Source organism: Myodes glareolus, chromosome 16 (genome assembly GCF_982192425.1).
Source record: "Myodes glareolus chromosome 16, mMyoGla1.1, whole genome shotgun sequence".
Lineage (NCBI taxonomy): Eukaryota > Metazoa > Chordata > Mammalia > Rodentia > Cricetidae > Myodes > Myodes glareolus.
Window position 1 is genome coordinate 4,056,743 of NC_142041.1, and position 19,345 is coordinate 4,076,087.

At 40.0% G+C, this 19,345-nt stretch overlaps 1 protein-coding gene across 9 annotated transcripts in view; it reads left to right on the forward strand.

The window, feature by feature from the left end:
* Slc26a7 (solute carrier family 26 member 7) overlaps positions 1-19,345 on the forward strand; it is a 116,048-nt gene that overhangs the window by 45,052 nt on the left and 51,651 nt on the right. For 6 of the 9 annotated variants that reach the window (XM_085676985.2, XM_085676989.2, XM_048420629.3 and 3 more), the window contains exon 5: positions 12,743-12,907. The exons of 2 other annotated variants lie outside the window; for them this stretch is intronic. In XM_085676985.2, the coding sequence (XP_085533111.2) occupies positions 12,743-12,907 (165 nt within the window). The remainder of the gene's footprint in view (positions 1-12,742; positions 12,908-19,345) is intronic. One more of the 9 variants, XM_085676988.2, reaches the window with a different exon arrangement.

Consider the following 19,345-nt stretch of genomic DNA (forward strand, 5'->3'; position numbering starts at 1 on the left):
TGTTCTGATTTTTCTCACTAATTTTGCTCTAGGTTCTCATCATTTTTTTCTCTAGGGTTCTTCGCATCTTCTTTAAGACACACATCATTTTTACTATCTAACTTTTAAAATCCTCAGATGACATTTTCCCACTTGCGGTGCTATTTATCTCAGTAGTTGAAAAGGGGTGATCTGGGGAGAGTCATGCTTTTAAACCTATTTTCAGTTTTTCTAACTAGGATTTTGGAATAGTAGATTGATTTTTTTTCCTGTCCTTTTTTTTGCCTTTAATATTTATTATTTCTTTCTTTGACTATTAGGGAAGTATTTGTTGTTCATTTTCTATTTTAACTTATAAATCAATTATTTATTATATTTTTATTGACTGATTAAAATGTTTAGTGCTGTGCATTTTCTTCACTTATTGTTCCATACATAGCCCATGGGTTCTAATTTAGAGCTTTGCTTTCTATATATTTTTATAAATATTTTTTCAATGATTTCAGCTTGTATTTCCTTTTTAAGCTAACAATTATTAAAATATTTGTTTTTCTTTATGTGAATGGTCCTTTTGTGATTTTCAGTTTTGAGAGTTTGTAGCGTAACTGCATCGTTTTCAGGATGTGCTGCTTGTGATATTTCTGCATTGCCTAATTTGTCTATTTATTTTAACAATAAACTTTAGCAATGGATGACTGTGAGACAATGTTAAAAAAAAGAAACTGATAATTTTGGAGGCTACAGATCTGCGTGCAGTGATGAATTCTACCTTCTTTCTTCGATCAATCTTTGCGGTCTCAACAACCTGACTATTCATTCCTACTCCAGGAATGATGCATTCGTACTGTAGGCCACTTTTACCTGAACAATGTTTTTGTAAGTGTTTGGTTCTCTCTCTCTCCCCACTAACTTTGTCTTTCTCCTTGTCTCTGCCTCTCTCTGGGTGTACATCTCACTCACAATCCTTCAAGCAATGTCAAACCTCTCTTTACCACTGTATTTACAACGTATAAAAATATGACTGTGCAGTCACAGCACAGTGACGTGTATTTGTGCTGTAAATTAGATTGTGGACCTTCAAAAACTGTTCCAGTGAGGTGTGATTGTCATACACTAAGTTCCATATATTTAGATTATATAGTGTGGTAATCATAGTGTGGTAAAATCTGACACCTATTTATTTCCATGAAGTCATTGTCAATGTAATCACGGCATCTGTCACACTATCCATTGCACACACCCCATTTGTTTTGGACTATTGGTAAGCACTTCCTCTTACTCTTCACGTGCATCTCACCCACTCCATAGCAATCACAGACCCTCTTCTGTCTCCAGACATCACTCACTGCAATCACTGGCCCTCTTCCGTCTCCAGGCATCACTCACTGCAATCAAAGACCCTCTTCCGTCTCCAGGCATCACTCACTGCAATCACAGACCCTCTTCTGTCTCCAGACATCACACACTGCAATCACTGATCCTCTTCTGTCTCCAGACATCACTCACTGCAATCACTGGCTCTCTTTCATCTCCAGGCATCACTCACTGCAATCAAAGACCCTCTTCCATCTCCAGACATCACTCACTGCAATCACCGGCCCTCTTCCGTCTCCAGGCATCACTCACTGCAATCACAGACCCTCTTCTGTCTCCAGACATCACTCACTGCAATCACTGATCCTCTTCTGTCTCCAGACATCACTCAGTGCAATCACTGGCCCTCTTCCGTCTCCAGGCATCATTCACTGCAATCACTGGCCCTCTTCCGTCTCCAGGCATCACTCACTGCAATCACTGATCCTCTTCTGTCTCCAGACATCACTCACTGCAATCACTGGCCCTCTTCCGTCTCCAGGCATCATTCACTGCAATCACTGATCCTCTTCTGTCTCCAGACATCACTCAGTGCAATCACTGGCCCTCTTCCGTCTCCAGGCATCACTCACTGCAATCACTGGCCCTCTTCCGTCTCCAGGCATCACTCACTGCAATCACTGATCCTCTTCTGTCTCCAGACATCACTCACTGCAAATCACTGGCCCTCTTCCGTCTCCAGGCATCATTCACTGCAATCACTGGCCCTCTTCCATCTCCAGGCATCACTCACTGCAATCAAAGACCCTCTTCCGTCTCCAGGCATCACTCACTGCAATCAAAGAACCTCTTCCGTCTCCAGGCATCACTCACTGCAATCACCGGCCCTCTTCCATCTCCAGACATCACTCACTGCAATCACCGGCCCTCTTCCATCTCCAGGCATCACTCACTGCAATCACTGATCCTCTTCCGTCTCCAGACATCACTCACTGCAATCACTGGCCCTCTTCCGTCTCCAGGCATCTCTCACTGCAATCACTGGCCCTCTTCTCTCTCCAGGCATCACTCACTGTTGTTGATTTTGTAGGATCACTGCAACTGTTTCTTAGCATCAGAAGGAATTACTGTGAGAACTCATTTACTTTCTTACTATACACAATACAATAGCTATATTGACACAATGTTAGTGCTTTTGTTCTAATTTCTATCATTCATTTCTTTGTTTCCTTTTGGCAATATATGTGTGGCATTTGTGTTGACATGTGTGTGATACTTACATGGATGTGTTTGTGTGCATGTGGATGTTGAAGGTTGACATTGTGTGCTATTTGTTTCTCCATTCCTTGAGGCAGGGTCTTTCACTTAATAGCAGAGCTTCCCGACTTGGCCCATTTAGGTCCTCATTTTCCTCCAGGGATCCCTTTCTCCACTTCCCACGTGTTGCAATTACAGGTGGGCCATCTTGCCTACTGACACATACGTGCTGGGGGATCTAAAGTTTGGTCCTCATGTTTGTGTGTATGTACTTTATTCATTTAGCCATGTTCTCATTGTACGTGAATGCATGTGCCCAGGTACAAATGCCAGTGTATGCATGTAAGCCAGAGAAGCATGTCAAGGGCCCTATTCTTTCACTCTCTGATTTACTTTCTTGAGAGACTTTATCACGGAGGCTGGACCTAGTTTGACATCCAGCAATGCCAATGAGCCTCTTGGTTCTGTCATTCATAGCACAGGGGTAGCGGATGTGCATGGCCATGCCTGGCATTCTAATGTGGGTACTGCAGTTGAACACGGGTCCACAGGCTTGTTCATCAAGCACTCTCAAGCACACTAACTCATATCACTCTGACTCATATCCCCAACCTCTCTATCATCTCTCTCTAAGGCACAGTGTCTTTCATAAAAAACAGTATTTAGTGTAACTGGCACAATTATACATTATTAATATTTCTTTAGAGGAAACAGACAAGAAAAAGAAAAACAAGTTTTCTAGCCAAAAGCCAGTAGCAGTAATGAATCTTCTCTTGACTTGCTCACACACTCCAGCAACAAGCTGTTAACTTCAGAGTTGAACTTTTGAGATGCAGGATCAGCACATGTTTCTGTAGAAACGCAAGCACTCAATAAAAGCCACTGCACGTTCGGAGCCACGGATGTTCCTGTAGCTTTTATTAGTCTCCAGGATGGGCACTTTGCCTGTTTCTTTTTCCAAGAACTTAGAGGCCTGGGACTGTCCTTTGCCCATTTAATTTTGGAAAATTTCCCAAGCTCTACTTTTCTGAAGCAACCACAGGACAAGGTTTCTGCCCTGGAGGAGGAGGCATATACGGCTCCTTTGTTTAACAGTTGCATAAGCCCTGGTGACAGAAGGGGGCGGTGTTTAGTGACAAAGCCCAGTGTTATTGCCCCAGTGGCTTCCAGAAACACATGGCCTTAAGTCTTCAGGGATGACAAGCTCCAGACCCAAGTAGGAGGTCTTCCACCTACTTGTAGTTTTGCACTAATCATACTTAGCATATAAATAAAATGCTCAGGAGCACAGAAGGACTTAAGATAAAAGATCTTCCCCCCCTCTTTTCCATGTATCATACTTAATCTTTTCTGAAAATCATCAGCTTTATTTTTTTTTTCTGTAAAGGAGGAGAATGATCTAGTCTCTTCTGATATCGTTCTATTGTTCACAACCATTTGAGTCAGGAAATCATGATTCTGTTTGGTTGAAATTCATCCAGCTGTGTTTGTAACTGAAAGACTGGAGTCATAAACTATTTAAATGGAGTTCTAACATTTTTGAAAGTAAAAAAGGAAGGACAAGTATCACATGTACTCACTCATAAGTGGTTTTTAAGCATAAAACAAAGAAAACCAGCCCACATACACAATCCCAAAGAACCGAGACAACAATGAGGACCCTAAGAGAGACATACATGGATCTATTCTACATAGGAAGTAGAAAAAGACAAGATCTCCTGAGTAAATTGGGAGCATGGGGACCTTGGAAGAGGGTTGAAGGGGAGGGGAGAGGCAGGGAGGGGAGCAGAGAAAAATGTAGAACTCAATAAAAATCAATAAAAAAATATACAAAAAAGTATAAAAGGGAAAAAAATCCATGTTAAAAACAGTCTTTGCTATCTACCATATTCTAGGATTACTACATAAACTCATAAACTCAGGCCTCACTGACATCTGAAAACGAGTAACATACCATATTACACACATGAGATACTGATAAGTAAGTGCCTTCAATTATTTTTGTGCATGTTTGTGCGTATTGGTCCTGCGTGTACCCATGCATGTATGTGCTCAGACAGCAGGACATCAGTGCTGCGTCTCTGTCAGCATCTGCCATGGATTTTGAAACAGTATAGTGCTGACCTGGAACTTGCTCGGTAGACCAGACTGGTTAGTCAGGGAGCCCCAGGGATCTGTCTGTTTTCTGCCTCTCCAGAACCGGCTTGCAAATGTGTGTCATAGTGCCCAATTCTTGTTAAAACCGGGTAGAGTCTGGCGATCACTCTTAGGGAAGTATGCTACTGAATTCCAACCACCTTTAGGCTTTTATACAGAATATTATAACTAAGCGACGGCATAATAGAATTTGTTCTACAGTCTGGATTCTGACAACTTCTGTCTTGCACAGCCCTCTTCTTGCTCGTTCCAATATGTCACTTCCTGTACAGGTCAAACAGCCTGTGCTCCTGGCTCACACTGTGAGGTGAGTGGAAATCTGGGTTCCATGCTTGCTCAGCGGGTTGGTGAATGTCTCTCTCCAGTTGCTTCTGTTGACAGCCTCTTGTTGTGGCCTCTTCCCTGTTGACAGATGCGGTCATGTAACTCTGTGCTCCCATAAAACACTGCTCTCTCCTTTCCTTCTAAGGCTTTTCATATCAGAAAACGGTATTTGCATGTTTGCCTTCCTTCATACACTGCGGGCCTCTGAGAAACATAGACTGTTTACTTCCCTAATCCCAGCAGCTGGTACTTTATAGCCATGAGTTAGAGAAATTAAAGGGGGGGAAAAGGTCAATTAAATGTTAGTGGCTTCACTATGTTAAATAACCAAAATTAAATGATTTTTTTTTACCTTTTCAGATTTGCTCTCTTTTGTCCTCCCTCTATTAAACTAAAAGACAGGAAATCATTCTTAATCTTTCAAATTGTATGGCAGATTTTAAAGAAGGAGGTTAATAAAGCTTAGAAATTTCGTCATATATTCCATTTGATCTATTCTGATTGAATATACCAGCTGAGTCAGCAGAATCTCCTACTTCTGCTACTAACAATTATTCTCATACATGATGGAAATTCAAAATACAGCCACGCTCCCTTTTAACTCTGTGCACTCCCATCTCTTAGTAACGTGACACCTCCGTCTTTTCAGCGACTCCATGTTGTCCTTTGGCTGGAGTAGAAAGGAAGAGCCAAGCAGTGCATCCCTGTTAGCTCTGATCCTCATGGTCTCTTGTTTCACTTAGTATTGCAGGAAATTTCTGATTACCCAATATATTATGGCATACTCTTCAACCACGTAACTGTAATAGAAAAACTCTCAAGGCAAGTGGATTTCTGATACATTCTGTGACATTCAATGTCAAGCCATGTTTGGCAAACACATGCTGAGTTTGCCTGTGGGGTAATCCAGACTTTCTGTGATCCTTTCTCTTTCTGTCGGGTTTAGGTTGTGTCTTTCTTACTCTGGTTACCCCTTTTGTGCCTACTTTAAAATGGCTGTTTGCTCCACATTCTAAGATTAGATCAATCCTACCAGAGCAAGGCTCTGATGTAGGAGCCAGACCTGTACAAGTCTTGGCAAAATTAGGTGTTTAATAAATGTATGGAAGAGTGATGTCACTCGTTCCCGAGAAACTCCCATTTAACTGTGTTTAGAGTACAACGTGTTCTGACTTCACTGTTTCTTGTTGAATTTTCTGCTATTCCCTCTCGGCTGGTTTTGCTCCTTTTAAGCAAACAGAGCTGCCCTCTCCATATGATCCAGCTGAACTATGGCACATCTAAATTCTCCCTTCCTGGAATTGTTTCTTAGCATGTTCTGTCTTGAATGTCTCAAGTGTGGCAGAGAGTTCTAAACCTCTTCTGCAATATTCTTGTCTTCCTCCAGATACCAGTGTCATGTTTTCTTTTTTTTTTCTTTTTGTAAACAAAGTTTTTATTAGCCTATATTCATGATACACAATAATGGTCTCCATTCTGGTACTTTAATACATATCTGTAAAGTTCATTGAGCACATGCACTGTCATGTAGCCTACTTTTGAGTGGACGTTGTAGTAAATGGGAATTAAGGCGTGGGGACAATCTGCATACAAGTTCGGAATTATGTAGAGGACATCTGCCTATTCTTTCCCATGTGTTTAGAAAGTCATGTTTTGACTGAGGTTTCTGTCCTGCCTGGTTCCTGCAGTCATTAAGTCCCAAAGAAATCACACAGAGGCCTACATTAATTATAATCCATTTGACCTAATATCTCAGACTTCTTATTAACTCTTATAACTTATATTAGCCCATAATTCTTATCTGTGTTAGCCACATGGCTTTGTACCTTTTTGATGAGGCAAATCTCATCTTGCTTCCTCTGTGTCTGGGTGAAGACTGCAGACTGAAACTTCCCTCTTCCCAGAATTCTCCTGTTCTCACCCTGACTATATTTACTTTCTGCCTGGCTACTGGCCAAGCAGTGTTTTGTTGTTGTTGTTGTTGTTGTTGTTGTTGTTTATTTGTTTTTTTGAGACAGGGTTTCTCTGTAGTTTTGGAGCCTGTTCTGGAACTAGCTCTTGTAGAACAGGCTGGCCTCGAACTCACAGCAATCTGCTTGCCTTTGCCTCCCAAGTGCTAGGATTAAAGCCATGCACCACCATCACCTGACCCAATCAGCATTTTATTAAAATGCAATTGACTGGGTTCAGACCATTGTCCCAAAGCTCTCCCCACCCCCCTTTTTTTTAAAAAACAAGAACTCTGAATTGAATCTACTTTGTTTAGCTTTTTTACTGACCATTATCCATAACAACTTGTAACCAACATTCTAAACAAATGCAAGCATCCATAATCAATTTTTTGGAAATGTGGGCATAGTTTTCCAGGCTATTTCCTGCTGATTGAGGGCACTGAAAATCTTATGGGGACCTAAAAATTTTTTTAACAATGGTCAAGTCCTGACTGGAATATTCAGTGAGGCCTCATCATCTCGGCCAGCAGTCTTAAGGCTGTTCTGGAAGCAAATCTCAGACATCTGGGCCATTTGCTTCTATTGGAGATTTCTCAAAGGATCTTCCTCAATCAAACCTGATTTTTCTTAACCCAGAATGAATCCACAGCTTCTCGTTTCCCGTGGAAACAAAAATAAAACCTCCAAAGTAATATACTTTTGACTTAAATTTTGAAGTCAAGGCATTTTTAAAATATATATGCTGGATTAATCCAGATGCATTTATAATCAAATATCTTTTAGCAGCTTATGCTCCTTCCTCAGCCATTAAACCATTCAAAGACAATACAATAACACCCAGTATCCAGATTTTATGTATATTTTTCATCTTTATGTGGCTTTATTTTAAACTCTATCTTTTTCATTTTTATTTTTTATTTTTGCCTTTTTGAGACATGGTTTCTCTGTGTATCAGTCTGGGTGGGGGGGAAGCAGAACAAATGGAAATGTATGAAGATAGGTGTTGCATATCCATTTGTTCTGCTTTCCCTCTCTCAAATCCTGTTTCCCATAATGCCTATGTAACACTTGGTTGTCCTACCATCATGAATAATTTGTCCCCCCCCCAGGCTGTATATACTGTCCAACAAACACCATAAAGTTTACTAACCTTGTAGGTTTCACCTTTGAAGCTTTTCAGACTTTACCTTCCAAACATTCCTGTTCATTTTTTATAGTCCTAATTTACAGTCCTTCTTCCTATCTTCTTCATTTCATCTTTTCTTAGTCTATATTTTGGGTTGTGAACTATGCATTAAATTCTATAATCTGCAGCAGTATTATGCCTATCTCATACTGGGTGCTACATAAGTGCCCAATGAATGGACATATCTATGATTTGCCATAGTGAATAGGCTAGATACCCAGAACAGCAACCTGTATCATATTGACATTTCCTGATTAAGCTTTAAAAATTGTCTGAAGGTCACTTGAAAGAATTGGCAGAAATCTGAAATGCATTTAATTTGCATATAACACATGGTTTTTATACAGCTATGACTAAATAACACCATGATAGTGAATCTTGATAATACGTGTTTGAGGTTTTAAGCATTAGCCTAGAACATTGGCATTGTGAACTGCTGCAGTATATTGCATGAAATCTGTGCTCTCCTTAGATATTGTGTGACTATTTGGGGGAGTTGATTAACCATAATTCAATTATCATCATCCATTTTGGTAAAAGGAGCTTCAAAATCTTTAATACTGGCTCCTAAGTAAAATATTCTTGAGAATCCCCACTTTACATTTTAAGCTTGTAGATGATCTTGGATCAGCCTGTGGGTTCCTTTTCCAATGCTGCCCTGTTTCGGGATTTGCTGCATTCAGGTTGGAGATAGCAATTTCTGTGTACCAGATCAACTCCCCTATGAACAAACTGGTGCAGTCTGTATGTTGGGAAAAGGGAGATCTTTAACACTCTCCTTTCCCCGCTTCTCTCCTTGCCCATCTTCTCCTTCCCTTTCTCTCTTTCTCCTCCTCCTTGTATCTGCCATTGATCTGGATTATGAAGAATGCTGTGGAAACTTCAAATATTCAAAGACCTTAACTAATGTTAAATTTATAGTTTAAGTAAAAGTAAATAGTATGATTCCCTTCACAGGATACTCTTAAGAAGGTAAGGCTACAGATGCAGTAAGTACAGCTAGGTTTCTAAAAACTTGAAAATAAAGAAAAAGTAAGACAAAAGAAAGTATTGACTCCTGTGTGTTTTCAATCCCTGCCCAGTGGTCCATGCCATAAAGAGTTCTTGAGGGACCCATTGGCCTTCCACTCAAGAACTCTCTGTTCCCAATGTTTGCCCCTTGCTGGTAGGATGTTTTAAAGGCATAAATCTGTGGGTATGTAGTGTATTACAATAGTTGCGGTTTCAGTGTTTTAAAAGAGGATAGACCCTTGTTTCTGATTTCCATGGCTTAGTAGAGTTCAATGTTTTCAGCATTTGAAATGGTTGGACTCTTATGGCACCCTAGAGTCGTTCTGGACCTTTCAGTTTGGAAGCGTAGCTTGTCGAAATGACCAAGCTATTAGGAAGGTCATGGTTTAGGCAGTTAGTGGCCACTTCAGAGTACTCAGGCATAGCAAGTCATGAACCCATCTGAAGAGACTTTGCAGTTTAGGATATAAAGCAAAAGCAGAAGCTGAAGTGTTGATGGTCCCTGCAAAGCTTCCTAAGAGTTTGCTTCTCCAAACAATGATCAGCTCCTAGGCACACATGGAAGAACTTCCCAACCTTCCAGGCATGCATAGCGATTTATTTATGTGAATAGCTTCCAGAGTTTTAAAGGTGGGAATGAACTACATGTATGATTCATTTAGATAAAATGAAGACCCAAATCTGCTGTTCTTTGGAGTTTAATACCATGCTCATTTCATCGTCATGACCTAAAGGAGTTAGTGGCGTAAGTGGAGATTTGTGATCTTGGGAATTCGTGGTCCAGTGTTTTTCTAGATTGTGTTTTCAGAATAAAATCAACAGACCATGTCAAGAGTCAAGAGAGGCCACAAAGATCACTTTGTTGCTTTAGTGCCCGTGTAAGCTTGGTTGCATTGGAGTTTCCAGCAGGGTCTTGTTTCTACTTTCCGAACTGACACAAGGCTTCTAAAACAAAGCATAGTAACAGAAGCCATAGCCTTCTCTTCCTGTGTTGGCAGTGGAATTGGCCTCATTTCTATCTTGATGCCTCTCACTCTTCTCTTATCAGATATTGAAGGAAAGGTGGCTGTGAAGCCACAAGAACTCCAATATAACCCTTTCTGCTCTCACAGTCTATCAAAGCTTCCAGAGTTGAAAAATATGATGCCATATCTGCATCTTCAAAACCAATAGCTTGTTTTCTGTGCAGAGCAGATAGCCCCATGACATCTTTCTGAATTACCCACCCTGCATGATTTACAGGTTTCCAAGCGTTATCATGTATCATTTTATATGCACCTTGCCACAGCCTGGAAAGATGAACAGAGCACACCCATCATTCTGATAACTTACGGATGATGATGCAGTTCAGAGAACTGCAGTAGATTTTCTACAGCCACATATTTAGCAAGTGGGAGAAAAGAGGATCATAATGCTAATGTTCCAGCTTCTGCCCAGGAAACTCCACTTAATATGAGAGCATTATTGCTGGCAGCCAAATATGAATTGCGATGCTATCATAATATAGATGTCACACATTTTGCAATTCATGTTCTGGTGGTAGTAGATAACACTTTGAACTTCTAAGTCTCACTGCTAACCTTTTGATTGCGGGAAATTTCTCTGCTATTTTTCTGTCTGTTTTTTTTTCTTAATTTCACTTTCTAACAGGAATTTTAAGACTTGACCTAGATACTATTATTAAACCATTACTTGTTTCTTTTTTCTGGAAGGGATACTCACAAATATAATCTAGTGTTACTTTTGAACTAATAAATGTTACTTTTTACTGATTCCATGACTGAGTTTAAATGGTCAAAGAACTTCTTAAAGCCCCCCTTGCTATTTCCTCTGTCAAAAGATACAATCCTAGAAATAGCAGGAGCATGTTTTTGCCTTATGAGCTCATTTTGAAATAGAAGATGATGCTGTGTTGTTTGAGGTTTCTGTCCTGCCGGGTTCCTGCAGTCTTTAAGTCCCAAAGAAATCACACAGAGATCGACATTAGTTATAAACCGATCTGCCCATTAGCTCAGGCTTCTTATTAACTCTTATAACTTATATTATTAGCACATTATTCTTGTCTGAATTAGCCATGTGTCTTTATATTTTGTTTTGGTGAGGTAGTCACATCTTGCTTGCTCTGTGTCAAGATCATGATTGCAGACTGCAGAATTTTCTTCCCAGAATTCTCCTGTTCTTATCTCCTTGCCCTGTCTCTACTTCCTGCCTGGTCACTCTGCCTTTACTTCTTGCCTGGCTACTGGCCAGTAAGCATTTTATTAAACAAATACAAGAAACAAATGTCTACAGGGTAAAACCATTGTCCCATAGCAATGCTGGAAGTCATAAAGAGGTATTTAAGGACACTGTTTTTATAGTGATTTCTATCAAATCCTGCTTCTTTACACACATCCCTATCTCCATCTGTTTTTTTTTCTCTCTCTCTTACCCATCTGTGGTGGTTTGAATGTAATTGCCCCCATGTGTTCACAGAAAGTGGCAGTATTAGGAGGTGTAGCATTGTTGGAGTAGGGATGGTGTTGTTGGAGAAAGTGTGTCACTGTGCGGGTGGGCTCTGAGGTCTCATATATGCGCAAGCCACACTCAGTGTCTCAGACCACTTGCTGTTGCCTGTTGATGAAGATCTAGGTCTCTCAGCTTCAGCACCATGTCTGTCTGCATGCCACCATGTCCTACCATGATGATAATTGACTAAACCTCTGGAACTGTAAGCAGCCCCCCTCCCAGCAAAATGTTTTCCTTTATAAGAGTTGCTGTGGTCGTGGTGTCTCCCCACAGCAATAGAGACCCTAATTAAGGCACTGTCTCTGTCTGTATTTCCATTGCTATTCCCATCTCTGTCTGTATTCCCTGCCTGTCTGTATTCACATCTATGTGTGTCGTCTGTCCCTATCTGTATTCCTACCTGCACACATGTCTGCTGTCTTCTGGGGAAGCATTAGCTTTTGGAGTGTATGCCCAGGATATCTTACCAGGCTTTTCAGAAGCTCTATCCTCAGTGCCTTTGAAGTTATACATTTATTGGGTACCAAGTAGTGAATCATGATTCTTTCTGATACTTTGAAAATTCTGTATGTTAATGCGAATATGATTTTTCTTCCACAGAGATCCATGTGTTGATTTTAGTATATCTTTCTCTTTGCCTTTAAAGAAAATCATTTCCTAATTTTGCAGCACAGTTAAACAACAGTTTGTTTTATTGCATTTTTTTTTCAGTATTGTGAACTCCAGTAGAAATTAACACAGAAGCCTGGTCAAATCTGATGACTGGATTCCCAGCAGCACAATAAGGAAAAGGAAAAGAATGGTCAACATTCAGAGAGAATATCGTTGGGTTAATTTTGATGAAACCATGCATACTGTACTTAGTAAAATTTGGGACACTATTAAACCTTGTAATATTCTCAAAAACACACCAATACTAAATAGATCAACATAAAGAAACCCATTCCCCAATTCACTATGCATCTGCAAACAAAAATGTGTCTAGTATTTACCTCTGTAGGGACTTGGAGGATGTCACCTGAACGTGACGGCCAACTCTCCTCTGTCCTTTTAGATGGCTATGTTTGTGTTGCAGCTGGGCAGTGCCACGTTCCTGGTTACAGAGCCTGTGATCAGCGCGATGACCACGGGGGCCGCCACCCATGTTGTCACTTCACAAGTCAAGTATCTCTTGGGAATAAAAATGCCATACATATCTGGACCACTGGGATTCTTTTATGTAAGTTTTCTAAGTGTCTCTGTTTGTGTGATTTGAGTGCATGGTTCACAAAATTGAATTTAGTCTATTTCAGTACTGAGTTTAAAAAAAGGATGTTTTAAATATGATTGGTATATGAAACTAGTTTAATGAGTTATTAAATGTCAACGAGTAGTTACAATCTACTTATTTTGGTACTCATTTCTTATAGTGAATAACAGTATAAGTTGACTGGGGAGAAAAAGTGGTTGTGTATTTTTGTGAGTCAGATCTACTGCCAAGTTCTAATGAAATCCATCCACCTGGCTTTTGATTCGCTAACGACAGCACACTCTATCACATTCTTGCAGAATTGTGAACTCTGGTAGGGATCAAGACAGAGGTGTGGTTGGTATTGCTGACCGGAGCCCAGTAGCAGACAATCAGCTATTAACAGCCGATTGGACTTGAGAGAAGGATGACTGACCATAATCGCATTCCATTGCTCCTGCTTTCATTGGAGACTTAAAATTCATGAGAGCTTAGGACTTTGCACTCAGTTTGAATTTTATAACAACAACAACAACAACACATTCGAGTTGTTGAACTTCACAGCAAAGTTCACTTTACTTAATTTCATGCATTGTTGTATGCTCAGTAATATCAATGTGTCATAGCAGGAGTTGTGTTGACCTTAATCTTGACGCTAATTGTCCAAATAGCGACCAGATATATATAGCGCACATAACTTACTGGGCTCACTTCTGTTGTGGAGTTTGTTGCTGGTACATTTCATTTTTCCATTCTGTTGTAGGAATTCACTTCATTTGCTTATTGCTATCTGCATGACATTGTTGACTGTTTCTTCCTTTTTCTCGTGTGTATGTGTGTTCTCATGTGTGTGGGCACATGTGTGGGGACATGTATGTGGAGACTGAGGCTGGCTTCAGGAGTTTTCCCTTTTCTCTCTATTCATTTGGACAAGGTATCCCACTGAGCCCAGTGCTCACGACTATGGCTCATTTAGCTATTCAGTTTGCTCTGAGAATCCTTCTCTGTCTTCTAAGCATTGGAATGACAGGCGGGCCCCTTGCCTACCTGGCAGTTACACTGTTTGGGGATCTGAATGTCAGGCTTCATGCTTGTATGGAAAACACTTTAACTCCAGAACTATCTCCTAGGAATTTCAAGTTGTAGAATCACTCTATCAAGATGATTTAATATTTTTTACCAAATATTTATCTGGGAATTTCTACATATTGATATTTTACTTCAACTTTATCATTGAAAAATCTGACTGTTGCTGTTGTTAAAAAGTACCAAATATCTGTGAAGCGGGCTGTCAAGTCCTTTGGGCAGATGTCAGGAAGTAGGATAGCTGGGCCAGAGGAAGACTGAAAAGGTAAAGATGCAGTAATTAAAGTATAATCTCAAAAATAAAAGGAAAAAGATTCTAAATACAAAGCATGCATATATGGAATTCTCAGAGCTAATAACAGCACTATTCTGTAAGTGTGAGGATGAGAGATATGCGGAAATTCTCTGAAATAGCATTGTATACAGGTAGTGTCTGGGACATAGGCCCAGTACGAAAGAGAAGTGGGTCTGAATCCTCGCCCTCCTGAAACTCTACTTTTAATATGCCAAACAGAAATGACCAAACATGAGCCGGGCGGTGGTGGCGCACGCCTTTAATCCCAGCACTCGGGAGGCCGAGGCAGGCGGATCTTTGTGAGTTCGAGGCCAGCCTGGTCTACAAGAGCTAGTTCCAGGACAGGCACCAAAGCTACAGAGAAACCCTGTCTCGAAAAACCAAATGACCAAACACACACAAATAAACACAAATTGGAGTAAATGTTATGTAGTTTAAAAATTATCAACTTGGTATTTGAAAAAAAAATTCTCAGTTGTATTAATGTCCCTTTGTCTGCGTCAGAGGTAAAGCAGTAACAAAGCCGCAGTATTGGTGGTGTGGGGCTGTAAGTTGGTTCTGAAGTTTTGTTGCTTAGGTAATATCCGGGCTCAGTGATTCATTCATTGCAAGAGAGCTTAAAATCAAAACAAGAAAATTGGAACTGCTCCAGGAAGCAACATAATTCCATGCTCCCAACTCAAACCAAAACAGACCGAAGTAGCTGTAAGCCATCAGATGACTGGCTAAGAATTAAGACCTTTGGTGACGCCCAGTCTACAGGGCAGAACAAAACTGGAGGAGATTCTGCCGTGACCTGCCTGGGAATGGTGTGTTAATCTGTACATGGGCAGAGGAGGAAATATATGTGGGGTAGAACTCGGCCCTGTTTGGTCATATCAGTGCATGTTGATTATTCTCTTTGTTTTTGGGAGTGTGTTTAAAAAAAGTCACACTGACTTGGGACTAACGTTTCCTCCTCCCCCGTATGTTACTGTGTGAACATGCTCCCTGAAGTATTATGTATGTGATTGCCTTCTCCCGTATTTTGTTTTCTTGTGAGGTGAACTGCAGGTCACTTTTTCTTATCTAGATCAAACACCATGGGGCCTTTGGAGATCTTTTATAAGATCTCACACAGAAACTGCATCAGATTTAGGTGTGCGCTGAGATTGCACATTTTTGATTCACATTACTTAGCTTCTAGAAGATGCAATGCTTTGTTCTGATGGAAAATATTTAAAAATCTTACTTTTGCTAGCCTACATCAGAGGATTCTATGCTCCTTAGGTTTGTTGGAATTGATGGTTCATTGTTCTTGGTCAGTGTTCTAACAGTTCTGTATCAAAGATTGTCATGATTCCACACAGGAAAGACACGAACTAATAATCCCAGTACCTGAGAGCCTATGGAAGGAAAAACGCGAGTCTGGGGCCAGCCTGGAATGTATAGTGAGCCACTGGCTACCTTGAGCTACATAGTGAATTAACAGCCGACCTACAGTGCATTGTGCTACTCTGTCTAACGAAGAACATGGAGTAAGCTGAGTATAAGTTGAAAATTAAGCCATTCACAATGGATAATTTTACCGGGATAGTCAACAATGAGTTTTAGTATAGTTCAGTTGAGATAATCTGGTGATCAGAATGTGAATTTGAACTTGGTTCTAATTGTTTAAGGTGTACCTAAAATGGGAGGTCTGAACTCAGTGTTACAATACAGAGAAAATCAAATCATGCAAGGCTCTGGCCATCTGGTCAGAGCACTTGGAAGAAAATTCATGAATTAAGTTTGGGTTTTTTTTTTTTTGCTTTCTGACTGTTTCTTTCTGAGTTTTAAACACTCTTATATCCTGTTTGAAAGCTACTCAGGCTGTGAAGGGAAAAAGAACACACCACTGATATATATTGTCACATAACTTAAGGTATAGAATATTTTATAAGCTTGCATAATGAGCCTGTCACAAATATTAATAGTCTTGGACACTGGTTTTTATTTTTAAAAATCAAGTTTAGCTTACATGCCCTCTAATAATTCCAGTAGCATTGACCTTTTCTGTCAATTTTGAGAGAAAACAGTCTCCTTTTGTTCTGTTCCTTTGGTTTGTAGTAGGTATTTCCTGAGACTCACACCAGTGGTTTTCCTTCCTTCCATAGGGCTGCTGATCTGTACAATAAAGAAAGCCTGTTATCTAAGTTAAGTTTGTAACATCTCTGTCTATTGGCATCTCTGAGCTTGAAAGTGTGCTCCCCTCAGTGGAACACTTTTAGCAGATGGTTTCACTCAGATCCGTGAAGTGGTATAGTGTTTATTCTGCTCTCTTAGATTATAGGAAGGACTTTCAATTGTTTTGAGTAATAGGTATTGCTGCAGTTTGAATGCGAATGTGTCTGAAAGCGCTAGATTTAACATAAAGGCTTGTTCCACAAAAATAGTAGCATCTTTAAGAAGCAGGGCCTTGTGAGAGGGGGCCAGTTTCTCTTTTTCTTCCAGACCATAAAGCAAGCAGCCATAAGTTGTTGCCTTTGCTACAGACTAGTAAGCAAGGGGCAAATGAACGTGGACTGAAACCTCTGAAACTATTAGCTGAGAGAATCCTTTTCTCTATCCATGAGTCTCACATGTTTGTTGCAGTAATGGAAAGCTGGCACAACTGTGGTCCGGATTTCTGTCCTACCCGGTCCTATAGCCATTCAACCCTAAAGAAATGTGCAGAGGTCTACATTAGTCAAAAACTAATTGGCCCATTAGCTCAGACTTCTTATTAACTCTTATAACCTATATTAGCCCATTATTGTTGTCCATGTTAGCCACGTGGCTTGGTACTTTTTTTGAAGAGGCAGTCACATCTTGCTTACTCTCTGTCTGGATCATGACTGCAGCCTGCAGAATTCTCTTCCCAGAATTCTCCTGTTCTCATTGCCCTGCCTCTACTTCCTGCCTGGCTACTGGTCAATCAGCATTTTATTAAACAAGTACAAGAAACAAATGCTTACAGGCTAAAACCATTGTTCCATAGCACAGAATACAAATTGCAGCTAAGTACCCCTGGCCACTCTTTGATTTGTAGGTGAAAGTTGCTAACAAGTCTGCTCATGGGAGCAAGGCTTCATAAATCTTACTTGATACTCTGAGTGACCACCCAGAATTTAAAGTGTCCTTATATTTATAAGAAACTTTTAGAATAACTCTCAAATCCTCGGTGTTTGTCAGGATTCTCCAGAGGAACAGCATTGAAAGAATGAAAAAAAATGAATCCATTTATATATATTTATATGTACATGTCTTAGGGTTTCTGTTGCTGTGAAGAGACACCACGATCACAGCAACTCTTGTTGAGGAAACATTTCATTGAGGTGGTTTACCATTTTGGAGATTTAGTCCATCATTATCATGGCAGGACATGGTGGCATGCAGGCAAATGTGGTGCTGGAGTAGGAGGAGCTGAGATTCTTACATCTTTCTCTTTAAACAACAGGAAGTAAACAGCATCACTCTGAGCGCAGCTTGAGCATAGGAGACCTGAAAGCCCACCCCCATAGTAGCACAGTTCTTCCAACAAGGTCACACCTACTCCAACAAATCTATAACTCCTAATAGTGACCATAATACACAAACATACACAGACCCAGATACACACACACACACACACACACAATTTAATATAATTACTTGCAGGTTGTGGTACAGCTAGTTCAACAGCCAAAAGGCCAATAATCCAGTAGTTGTTGAGTCCTTGAGACTGGATATTTTAGCTGGTCTTCAGTCAACATTGGAATCCTGAAGAAGTAGGCTCTTATACCAGTGAAAGAATGCCTCAGCTCAGGATAGATAAGCTTGACATCAGGAGTGAAGGTAAGCAGAGGAAAAGCGAACGTTCCCATCTTCCTTGCCTTTTTGTATAGGCTGGAAACCAGAAGGTGTGGCCAGATTTAATGGGGTCTTTTCTCCTCAAGTAATCCAGTCATGACACTCCTTCACAGGTACGTTCAGCTGCTTGGGGTTTTATTGATTCCAGATGGGAGCAGTCACGTTAACAGCCCTGATCAGCCATCACACCCTCATAGTTATAAAAAGAACTGGTGCAATGAGGTCTAATTTATCCACTTCTCATTTCTCTTCCTTATTTCCTTCATGCCCAACTCTGTCTTTCTCTTTGTTCAAATTTCTATCTATATTTCACTTCTTAGAAAAATTTCTTTCTTGAATAAACAACTATTTTGTAAAGACTTTGAAGGACATTGTAATCCATTCTCCAGTTATTTGAAAGGTAAAAAATTAACTTTTGTTCTGGGTTAATTTTTAGTTTCCATGACTTTATTAGGACCAGGTAACTAATTAATCTGTTGTTGTTTTTTCTCATAGAAATGACAATGGGGTTTGAATGTCAGAATTCAAGAAACTCAGAATCAGACCGTAGGTACAACTAGGGACTGAAAAAAATGATATGGTGCCTTTAAACTCTGGCTGCCAGTTTTGTTAACTGATGACAATTATACTCTGTGGGGATTAATTAAAAAAAAGTCTAGAGCATAGCTATTTAATAAAGGCCAACCACTGTCTTCTTATTGGTGATGAATAGATATAAAAGTCTAGATTCTTCACACTTCTGATTAATTAATGAATAACAATGCTTCTCTTCCCTAAAAGACTTTCAGTCAGATGCATGAGATGAAGCAATAAAATAAACTCACAAGTCTCTTTGCAGCTCAAAAGTCACAATGAACTGAAAACTTATAAACCTTGAAGGTAAAGATTTCTGCTTTTAATGAGAGCTCATCATGAGATTCGAGGACATCTGTATTTTAAATTTTATTCACAATTTTCTACTAATTTTGTCCCAAATCTTCTTGACAATGATAATGCCACTTAGTAAACTATGTGCTATACTTTAATATATTAAGATTAAACAGAAATAGTCATGTTAGAAGGGTCACTCTGTCTTGTGAAAGTGCTCTATGTTCATCTTCTACACAGCCAGGCATGTGACTCCTACGCTAGTGAGCTGGTTCTTCAAACATAGAGCAGAAAACATTCATTCTTTAGAATAAAAAATGCTTTTTAAAAAC